Source organism: Otolemur garnettii, unplaced genomic scaffold, assembly GCF_000181295.1.
Source record: "Otolemur garnettii isolate 467f Iridium unplaced genomic scaffold, OtoGar3 scaffold00010, whole genome shotgun sequence".
NCBI lineage: Eukaryota > Metazoa > Chordata > Mammalia > Primates > Galagidae > Otolemur > Otolemur garnettii.
Genome location: NW_003852405.1, coordinates 9,511,584 through 9,523,304, shown reverse-complemented (window position 1 = coordinate 9,523,304; position 11,721 = coordinate 9,511,584). Strand labels below are relative to the sequence as shown.

General features: G+C 40.3%; 1 protein-coding gene and 1 pseudogene across 1 annotated transcript in view; both read right to left on the bottom strand.

Annotated features, from left to right (window-relative positions):
• Positions 1–11,721, bottom strand: part of DBT (dihydrolipoamide branched chain transacylase E2) — a 36,276-nt gene that overhangs the window by 17,923 nt on the left and 6,632 nt on the right. Inside the window, exons 3-4 of the mRNA XM_003784116.3 lie at positions 8,164–8,239; positions 2,307–2,488 (exon numbers count right to left, since the gene is read on the bottom strand). Of these exons, the coding sequence (XP_003784164.1) occupies positions 2,307–2,488; positions 8,164–8,239 (258 nt within the window). The remainder of the gene's footprint in view (positions 1–2,306; positions 2,489–8,163; positions 8,240–11,721) is intronic.
• Positions 11,038–11,696, bottom strand: LOC111723300 (annotated as a pseudogene).

Below are 11,721 nucleotides of genomic sequence, written 5' to 3'. Positions count from 1 at the left end.
CCTCAGCCTCCCAAGTAGCTGGGACTACAGGCGCCCGCCACAGCGCTGGCCATTTTTTGGTTGCAGCCATCATTGTTGTTTGGTGGGCCCAGGCTGGAGATTTGAACCCGCCACCTTAGGTGTACGTGGCTGGTGCCTTAGCCAGTTGAGCCACAGGCGCCGAGCCAAAATCTGTGACAATCTTAAATACTTCCCTGAGATGAGAGCATTTAATTGTCGCAGTTTGCTGTTAGGAGATCAACAATGTATAGCAGAATAAATTGGTAAACTAAAGACTGATAGAACTTCTGAAAATTAACAGACAACTAGATTTGATAGCTTTGACATCCAGTAGTAAGCAAATAAAAATTTACCCCCACTGCAACTATGGAAAGATAGTCTATTCATTCCTCTTCGCTTGTCTATGGTTTTACCAGTGGAGCTATAAAAAAATTCCCCTAAAGATGAATGAGGAAAGGGAAAACTGAGCACCCATTACGTGTCATGTACCATACTAAATATACAATATCTTAGTTAAATCTTCATTCCAACTGTGTGAGATGTATTATTATCCTCATTTTATCGATTTAAAAAATAATGATTTAAGAGATGAAAAGACTGGCCCAAGGTCACACACCTAATGAATCCAAGAGCTGAAATTCAATCCTAGGGCTGACTCACTCTGTGCTGTTCCCTTTAGTTTATGGCCCTAGTAAATTTTCTTTCTGTTCAAAGTAGCTGAATACAACTCCTATAGCTCAAGGCATGATTATGTTGAACTTTCAGAAGCCCTGTATATTGTCCACATCTGTCAAAGTTATTGGAGAGATTGATAAGAAAGATTAGCATTAAGACTAAAATCCCAAGGAAAGTCAGGAGATTCAATTGTAGGAACCCCAAATACTATCTTAAGATAATGCATATTTGCTAAAGTAAGAGCAATGCATAAATATCCAAATATATTATATACCAAAATTATATTTCCAAAAGATCAAGTAATTTACTGCAACTCACCTTTTCTGGAAAACATTTTGTGATGTATCACCTACATAATATTACCTATTAGAATTTAATATTCTGACAAGTTTTTAGTCAAGAATAAGGGTAAAATACATTTTCAGAAAAACTAATGCTTTTCCTCTTAATGGTAGGCAACTACCAGTATGCTGACTCAGATAATTTAATGTAAAAGTCTTACGCAGAAAAAAGACAAAGATACTATACATGGTGACTTTAGAGGCAACTTCTGGGACGCCCTCTAGTAGAGATAGCAAATGATCAGTTCTCTGGGACGTAATCGTTATTCTACACATAACCCATTCAATCTCATTAATCTTGTTCTAAGACCTTTATTGAGGTGTAGCTGACATATAATAAGCTGCACATACACACATAACAATACAAAATCTGATAAGCTATGCAATATGTATAGCCACAAAGCATCACCACAATCCAGATTAATAAACAAATTCACCACCTCTAAAAGTGTCCTGTGTGCCTTGGTAATGCCTCTCTCCCAACCCTTGCTACCTCTCCTGGGTCCAAAATCAGGCAACTACTCATTGGTTTTCTGTCATTAAAGATTAGTTTGCATTGTCTAAAAATCTTACATACATGGAATCATATAGCATGGTCTCCTTTTTTTCTGGTTTCTTTCCTTCAGCATAATTTCTTTGAGATTCACCCACATTGTACAGGAAAAAACATCCTTTTACATGAAAAAAGTGATATAATTTTACATGTATAATTTGCTATATCAAGACTTCTTTTTGTTTTTTTACTTTTGAGACAGTCTCACTCTGTCACCCTGGGTAGAGGGCCGTGGTGTCACAAATCACAGCAACCTCAAACTCCTGGGATGGAGTGATCCTCCCGCCTCCTGAGTAGCTGGGACTACAAGCTACTGGGACTACAAGCTGGGACTACAAGTATTATGGGTCCACCATAATACTCAGCTAATTTTATTTTATTTTATTTTTTCAGATAGAGCCTCACACTGTCACCCTTGGTAGAGTGCCATGGAATCGTAGCTCACAGCAATCCCCAAACTCTTGGGCTCAAGTGATCCTCTTGCTTCAGCTTCCCGAGGAGCTGGGACCACAGGCACCCACCACAACACCTGGCTATTTTTTAGAGATGGGGTCTGGCTCTTGCTCATGCTGGTCTCATGCTGAGCTCAGGCAATCCACCTGTCTCAGCCTCCCAGAGTGCTAGGATTATAGGCATGAGCCACTGTGGTCAGCCCTCAAGATCTCTATTAATTGGGACCCACTGACAAAGGACAGCAGTAATCAATCTGGTAAAACAGATGAACAGATTTACAGTACCTTTCAAAGCTTCTGTTTCTATGTCTACTAATGGCTTCCCCACATAGGCAATATCATCTAGATTATAATAGAGCTTTCTGATGACTCCATCATAACGACTAGTGATGGTCACAGAAGCTTTATCACTTTGTACTTCACAGATGCTATCAAACTGAGACACTGTATCTCCTTCTTTTACAAACCTGAAAGAAAAGGAGACAAGACATATTTACATAAATAATCATAACCACTAAGGTTACATCTTAGTGGTGTGAATGCCATACTGAGGGAGATCAGTAAATATCCAGCCCCGCATTTACTTCAGATGTTGTACCAAAAAATGTTTTGGAAAAAGACTGTAATGGATTCCAGAGTCTCTTAGATATATTTACAAGAAATACTGGCCGGGCGCAGTGGCTCACGCCTATAATCCTAGCACTCTGGGAGGCTGAGGCAAGTGGATTGCCTGAGCTCACAGTGGATTGCCTGAGCAAGAGCGAGACCACCATCTCTAAAAATAGTCAGGCGTTGTGGTGGGCGCCTGCAGTCCCAGCTACTTGGGAGGCTGAGGCAAGAGAATCACTTGAGCCCAAGAGTTTGAGGTTGCTGTGAGCCACAGCACTCTACCAAGGGTGACAAAATGAAACTCTGTCTCAAAAAGAAAGAAAAGAAATACTAAACTTTTTAAAGCCATTCATAGTCTATATTCCAAAAAATTAATTGGAAATTAATTGGTCAAGTTTTCTGCCTGACCCATTTATTGGGGGGGGGGAGTTCTAAAGTAGTATTTCCACTTATTGTCATATATTACCTTTTTCCAATCTTTAAGAGATGACCATAATTACTACAATTAAATTTAAAAACTGATAAATGTCTTTTATAATTTCATGAATTTTAGGTAGGACGTCCCTTGGTTTTTCTTTCTACAATTACTTTAGCCTTCCTTTGAATTTAAGTCCCTTTACCCCCTTAATAACTTTAGGTATTCTTCACAAGGCTTTTCTCGACAGTCTTAGCAAAAGGAAGAGGAATGGGACCAAACCTGATATATGCACACACTACATAGAATTTTGATTCAAATATCATTTTTTCCTTTTTCTTTTCTTTCTTCCTTTTTTCTTTCTTTATATTTTTTTATCGAGTCAGAGTCTCACTGTGTTGTCCTGCCTAAAGGCAGAGGTGTCATCCTAGTTCACTATAACCTCAAACTCCTGGGCTCAAGTGCTCCTCCTGCAGCCTCCCAAGTAGCAAGGATTACAAGCATGATGCCACCACACTCAGATAATTTTTCTGTTTTTTTGTAGAAATGGGAATCTTTCTCTTGCTTAGGTGGGTCTTAAACTCCTGAGCTCAATCATTCCTCCCACTTCCATCTCCTAGAGTGCTAGAATTATAGGTGTGAGCCACAGCAAGCTGGCCCTTGGATGTTTTCTTTTGATAAATGACTATTCAGATCCTATGCCCATTTTTTAATTGGATTGGTTGATTTTTTCCTATTGAGCTGTTAGGGCTGCTTATATATTCCAGTTATTAATCTCCATTATAGGAACAATTTGCAGACATTTTCTCCCATTCTGTGGCTTGTCTCTCCACTTTGTCAACTGTTTACTTTGCTGTACAGAAGCCTTTTAGCTTGATACGATCCCATATATCTATTTGTGCTATGATTGTTTGTGCTTTGTAGGTATTAATCAAGTATTAATAATATTAATTATTAGGTATTATATAATAAGTATTTCCTCAATGTTTTCTTTTAGTAGTTCCATAGCTTCAGGTCTTAAATTTAAATCTTTTATCCATTTTAATTTGATTTTTATATACCACAAGAGAGAAGGGTCTAGTTTTTCATTCTTCTGCTTATGGATATCTAGTTTTCCCAGCAAAATTATGGAAGGAACTATCCTTTCCCAACTGTATGTTATTGGCAACATTGTTGAAGATAAATTCACTATAGATATGTGGATTTATTTCTGGGCTCTCTATTATGTTCTACTGGTCTATGCTAGGGTGACCAGATTTTAACATTTGTAAAGTGGGACAACATGGCCGGTGGGCAGGGGGCAGGTCAGGGCCTGACAACAATGATAAGCAGTTCTCAATATTATCACTTCTCAACAAGTATTTGTTATTATTACAGTTTAACATTATAAAATTAACAAAAATAATATAAAACTCATATTCTGGCAAAATGGTCACATGGCAGACGAAAACCGTAGATTCCCTTCCTGTCCCCCCCACCCTTGGTGCGTTCTTTCCAAAAATCGGGACTTTTTTAAAACACTGCAGGACAAATTGTTAAAAATCGGGACTGTCCCGCCAAAAGCGGGACGTCTGGTCACCCTAGTCTATGCATCTGCTTTGATGCCAGTATCATGCTGTTTTGGATACTACAACTATGTAGTATAATTTGAAGACAGGTAATGTGATTCCTCCAGTTTTGTTCTTTTTGTTCAGGCTGTCTTTGGTTATTTGGGTCTTTTGTAGTTCCATATGAATTTTAGGATTTTAAATATTTCTATGAAATTGACTTGGTGCTAATGAGTAGGGTGCCAGCCCCATACACGGAAGCTGGCGAGTTTGAGCCTACTAAAACAACAATGACAACTATAACAAAAAAATAGCCAGGCGTTGTGGCTGGTGCCTAGAGTCCTAGCTACTTGGGAGGCTGAGGCAAGAGAATCTCTTAAGCCTCCGCGCATAGCACAGTAGTTATGGTGCCAGTCACATACACAGAGTGATGGGTTCGAACCCAGCCTGGGCCAGTTAAACAACAATGACAACTGCACAAAAAATAGCTGGGCTTTGAGATATAAGAATTGCTTAAGGCCAAGTGTTTGAGGTTGCTGTGGGCTGTGACACCACAGCAACTCTACTGAGGGCAACATACTGAGAATCTGTCTCAAAAAAAACAAAAGAGAATCTCTTAAGCCCAAGAGTTGGAGGTTGTTGTGAGCTATAATACCATGGCACTCTACCAAGGGTGACATAGTAAGACTCAAAAAAAAAAAAATTTTTATGAAAAATATCATTGGTATTTTGATGAGAATTACAATAAATCTCTAAATTACTTTGGACAGTATGAACATCTTAAAATTGATTCTTCCAGGGAGGGTCCATAGCTCAGTGGTTACAGTGCCGGCCACATGCTCTGAGGCCAATGGGTTTGAACCCAGCCTCGGCCTGCTAAACAACAACAATAAAATAGGCAGACCTTGTGGCAGGCACCTATAGTCCCAGCTACTAGGAAGGCTGAGGAAAGAGAATCACTTGAGCCCAAGAATTTGAGGTAGCTATGAGCTGTGATGCCACAGCACTCTACCAAGAGTGACAAAGTGAGACTCTGTCTCAATAAAAAAAATTGATTCTTCCAGTCCATGTGTGAGCATGTCCATGTATAGAGTATCTTTCCATTTCTTTATGCCTTCTTCAGTTCCTTTCATAACTATTTTATAGTTATCCTTATAGAAGTCTTTCATGTCTTTGGTTCAGTTTATTCCTAGGTATATTATTTTATCTGTGGTTACTGTAAATGGAATTATTATCTTGGATACTTTTTTCAGTATTTACTGTTGGCATATGCTATAGAAATGCCACTAAATTTTGTATGTTGATTTTGTATCCTGCAACTTTACTAAATTTGTTAATCAGTCCTAATAGTTTTTTCGGATGTCTCTAGATGTAAGATCATATCATCTACAAATAATTTGATTTCTTCTTTTCCAATTTAAATGATCTTTACGTCTTTCTTTTGTCTCATTGCTCTAGGTAGGCTTTCTAGCACTATGTCAAATAACAGTAGTGTCTTGGTTCAGATCTTAGAGGAAAGGCTTGTAGTTTTCCCTGAGTATAATACTAGCTGTGGGTCTATCATATGTGGCTTTTATCTTGTTGCAGTAAGTTCCTTCTATACCCAGTTTTTGAGTTTTTATCATGAAGGGATGTTGGATTTTATCAAATGCTTTTTCAGTCTCAGTTGAAATGATTGTGTGGTTTTTGTCCTTTGTTCTGTTGATATATCACATTGTTTTGCTATAATCCCTGCATCTCTGGGATGAATCCGACTTAATCATGATGAATCTTTTTAATGTGTTGTTGAATTTGTTCTGCTAGTATTTTGTTGAGGATTTTTGCATCTATGTTTATCAGAGATAGTTTTCTAGCCTATAGTTTTTTTTTGTTGTTGTTGTTGTCGGCTCTTTGTCTCGTTTTGATATCACGATGATACAGGCCTCAGAGAAGACATTTGGGACACTTCCTCCCTCCTTGATTTCTTGGAATAGTTTAGGTAGGATAGGTATTAATTCTTCTTTGAATGCTTGGTAGAATTCAGCAGTGAAGGTCCTGGGTTTTCATTAGTGGGAGACTTTTTATCATTGCTTCTATCTCATTACTTGCTATTGGTTTACACAGGTTTTAGATTTCTTCCTGGTTCAATCATTGTAGGTTGTATATCTCCAGGAATTTATCCATTTCTTCAAGATTTTCCAATTTTTTGGCATACAGTTGCTTATAGTATTTACTGACAATCCTACTGATATCTACAGTATTGATTGTAATATTTTTTTCAACTCTGATTTTATTTATTTGGGTCTTCTTTTTTCCTTAGTCTGGCTAAAGGTGGGTCAAGTTTGTTTATCATTTCAAAAAGAACAACTTCTTGTTTTGTCCATCTTTCGTATTTTTTCCATTTCTATTATTTCTGTTCTAAACTGTATTTTTTCTTTTCTTATCTTTATTTTTTTCTTCTACTAATTTGGGGTTGGTTTGTTCTTGTTTTTCTAGTTCTTTGAGATACACTATTAAGTCCTTCATTTGAAGCTTTTCTACTTTTTTGACGTAGGCATTTATTGCTATAAACTTTTCTCTTAATACTGCTTTTACTGTATTCTGTTAAGTTTTGATATGTTGTTTTCATTTTCATTTGCTTTGAGAAATTTTTTAATTTTCTTTTGATCTCTTTATTGGCCCATTGATAATCCAGGAGCATATTGTTTCATTTCCATGTGGTTGTGGGGTTTCCTGTGTTGTTCTTATTGTTGATTTCTATTTTTATTCCATTGTGGTTAAAGAAAATACTCCATAGACTTCATTTTTTTTTTTTTTTAAGACAAAGTCCCACTTTGTGGCCCTTGGTAAAGTCCTGTGGCATCATAGCTCACAGCAACCTCAAACTCTTGGGCTCAAAAGATCCTCTTGCCTCAGCCTCCCATGTAACTGGGACTACAGGCACCCACCACAGTGTCTGGCTATTTTTAGAGAAGAGGTCTCGCTCTCGCTCAAGCTGGTCTCAAACTTGTGAGCTCAAGCAATCCACCTGCCTTGGCCTCCCAGAGTGCTAGGATTGTAGGTGTGAGCCACTGTGCCTGGCCTGGTCTCGAACTTCTGAGCCCAAGGGATACTTCAGCCTCCACCTCCCAGAGTGCTAGGATTATAAGCATTAGCTACCACACTAGACTAATTTTTTTTTATTTTTTTGTACAGACATGTTCTTGCTGTGTTGGCTAGACTGGTCTCAAACTCCTGACCCTAACAATCCTAAGGCCTCCCAAAGTGCTGCATTACAGGCACAAAATACTACACTCAGCCAATTTCTCCTTTCTAGCTGAAGTGAGGGGTAAATAGTAAAAGGAGTTTTTTAACAAGAGGGAAAAATAATCTTTAAAAAACTTCATCAAATAAGATTCTTTGATAGATAATAAATTCCAGCATATTGTCAAGACAAAGTAATTTAGCAAATTACTTTGCATTATGTTATAATGCTATTATAACATAGCATTGTATGTTATATAAAGAAGTTTCTCAATTTAAATTGATTCCTACTTATTTGTATTCAAATTATTTTTATTTTTACATATAATTTTTTTTCAGATTAACTTACCATTCTTTAATAGTTACTTCTCTAATCCCTTCTCCAATGTCCGAGAGTTTGAACTGAACAACTTGTCCATGTAAAGCTGCAAAGACAAAGAGAAAGATCTCATTTAAAATGTAATGCATTACCAACAAATGCTTTTACATCTAAGATTAGAAAATATTCTCAAAGGCAAGAATTGGTCCATCTCACAGACAGAAAAACAGCATTTTATAATTTCTAAAAGCATAACTATTCATAACCATCAAAGATTTAAATAAATCATTCCACAACAGACACCTATAGACACTGCCAAAGAATTTACATTTTCCACCTTCCAAAATAATGTTCTTTTATGGGGCCATAGAAAGCTCTACTAACAAATTAATGAGAGTTTGAAACAATAGTAATGAGTAGAAAATGGAACAAAGACATCATCCAAAGAGAGACCCAGCTAAATCTGTTTGTTTTATGTGTGAAACTGTAGTAACCATAAATGGACTGCTGTCAGATCTCTTTGGACCTCCTATAACTATTATGGTTCTTAGTGGTCAAAAATCAGGCAGTTCTATATCTAACGGACTTGATGAAAAATTCTTATTTGCCCAACTCTGTTCTGCCAACTTATCCCGAAGTCTTTTCTTTCCTCTTTCCATTTCCTGCCCCTTTTCAAATTTCTACCCCCTACTCCTTTTTATAGAGCTGAGATCTGGGTATAGAGGTTGCCAGGCTGGAATACAGTGGCTATTCACACTGCAGCTTTGCACTCCTGGGCTCAAGAGCGCCTCCTACCTCAGCTTCCCAAGTAGCTGATATTATATGTATATACCACTGTGCTCAGCTTCTATCTTCCTTTAACAACCTTTGGATGCCAATGATACTGGATTGGATTCTGGTCAGTAGAGAGTATGTATGGACCTTCTCACTCTTCCAGGTTAACTCTGGTGGTGAGGCACAGTGGCCCATGCCTGTAATCCCAGCACTCGGGAGGCCAAAGCGGGTGGGTGCCTATAGTCCCAGCTGCTTGGGAGGCTGAGGCAAGAGAACAGCTTAAGCCCAGGAATTTGAGGTTGCTGCGAGCTGACACCATGGCACTGTACCAAGGGCGACAAGTGAGACTCTGTCTAAAAAAATAAAATTACTCTGAATCTATTTAGGGAGTACTCCTTTATCTTTAGACTGCTTAAGCTTTTAAGTTTTTCTTTAATGAATATGAAGAGTTAAGTGAGTAGTAAAGAAATACAAAATACATTTTGCATATGGAGTTATTAGATTCCTCATTTCCCCTCTAGTAAGCCGGACCCTCTCACAGCCCGCTGCTCAGAGTATACACTGGCACCTTTCTGAAAAGTAGGTTGACATTAAGGCATCGAAAGCCTTTTAAAAATGTTATTAAGTCAACATCTTTGACAAAAAATAATTCTAGGCTCAGCACCTGTGGCTCAAGTGGCTAAGGCACCAGCCACATACACCTAAGGTGGCGGGTTCGAATCCAGCCCGGACCCACCAAACAATGACGGCTGCAACCAAAAAATAGCCGGGCGTTGTGGCGGGCGCCTGTGGTCCCAGCTACTTGGGAGGCAGAGGCAGGAGACTCGCTTGAGCCCAGGAGTTGGAGGTTGCTGTGAGCTGTGAAGCCACAGCACTCTACCCAGGGGGATAGCTTGAGGCTCTGTCTCAAAAAAAAAAAATTATTAAAAAATAATTCTACTTTGCTTAAGAATAGATACAGTCAGGCATGGTGGCTCATGCCTATAATCCCAGCATTTTGAGATGCCAAGGCAGGAATATTACTTGGGGCCAGGAGTTTGAGATCAGCTTGGGCAACATATTGAGACACCATATCTATAAAAAAAATTTCTAAAAAATTAGCCAGGCATGATACAGCATGCCTCTAATCCCAGTTACTCAGGAGGCTGATGCGGGAGGACCACTTGAGTCCAGGAGTGTGAGTCTGTAGTGAGCTATGATCTTCCCACTGCACTCCAGCCTGGGCAACAGAGGAAGACCCTGTCCCCCAAACGAAAGAGAAAAGAGGAGGTGAGGGGAAGGGAGGGAAGGGAAGAGAAAAGAGGGAAGGAGAAGAGAAAGGAAGAAAATGTGATAATGCCCAGCCTTATTAAAGAATGACAAATAGGGCAGCGCCTATGGCTCAAGGAGTAGGGCGCTGGCCCCATATGTCAGAGGTGGTGAGTTCAAACCCAGCCCCCGCCAAAAAATGCAAAAAAAAAAAAAAAATGACAAATAGTTATATATGACGAAAAACAGCATTTTGGCAAGAAATTAGCCCATATTTAAAAAGGGTTTGTATGCTATGCTGATATATTTAGACTTTATCCTAACAGCAATCACGAGCTAGAAGTAAATTAATTTGGAACTTTGTGGCTGTTGCCATCAGGAAGTAGAGGCTACATTACTGGCCTGTGACTTGCTTAGACCACAGAATAAAGCAGAAGTGCAGGAGGCTGGGCCTCTAGGTCCTCGCAGCTTCTACCTTCTCCCTTGTGGAATGCTGCCCTCAGATCCCCAGTAAGGGAGCTGGTTCAGTCCACTAGAGGATGAGAGTCCACACGGAGGAAAAGCGACAGGCCCTGCCCAAACCCAGCACCAGCTGTCAGACATGCGAGGGACATCATATGGACCTCCTAGCCCCGGATCCTCTAACTGAACACAGCCATGTGTGTGAGGCCAGGTTCCTGCAGAGGAACCAGGATCCATTATATCCTGAGAAAGAACCAATCACCGATGCTTTAAGCCTCTGAGTTGCGGGGTGGTTTGTTATTCAGCAATAATTAACTGATAAAGAGTCTTATCTACAATATCAGATCTGTGACTATAGGTCTATTTTTTTTGAGACAGAGTCTCACTCTGTAACCCTGGGTAGAGTGCTATGGCGTCATCATAGGTCACAGCAACTTCACTCTTTCTTTTGCTGGCTGTTTGGAGTTTATTTTCCACTTGGTGTAAGTGAGGAGTTACAGGGTGCCAGGAAAGGGTGTGTATGCGTGGGCAGTACAGGCTAGGGCTCTGGCTGCCTCTGCCATCTTCTTTCCTGTGTCCTGCAGCCTGTGTGTCGAGCTGGTGGCTGTGGAGCAGGGCTCATAGCAGGACGAGAGCCCAGTACTGGGCTGGCTGCACGGCTGCTTCCTCGTGACTTCTTGAGCTAGGCCACGGGTTGTCAGTTTTCTGGAGACCTGGGGAGCTTTCAGGTGCTCTGGAGACTCCACAACTGTGGCCATGAACCGGAGCGTGGACCTTCTGAAAAAGAAGCTTGCTCACCAGTGACCTGGATCAGCCTTGGTGCTGGGCGACGGCCGGTAGTCGGTGCTCCCACAAGAGCTGCTGCGGGAAGCCCTGCCCAGGCGGCGCTGGTAGTAGTCGTGGTCGGCCATGAGCGAGCCACCAGAGGGGATGGCCGCCATGCTCTGGCCAGCCCACTGTGGGAGGCTCAGCGGCCGCGACCCCCTCGCGGGCCGCAGCGCGCAATCACAGGTGGCAGGGACAGGGTGCTAGGCTGTGGAGCCAACTTGCAGACCCCAAGGGCCCGTTCTGAACCTCAAACTCTTTTTTTTTTTTTTTTTTTTT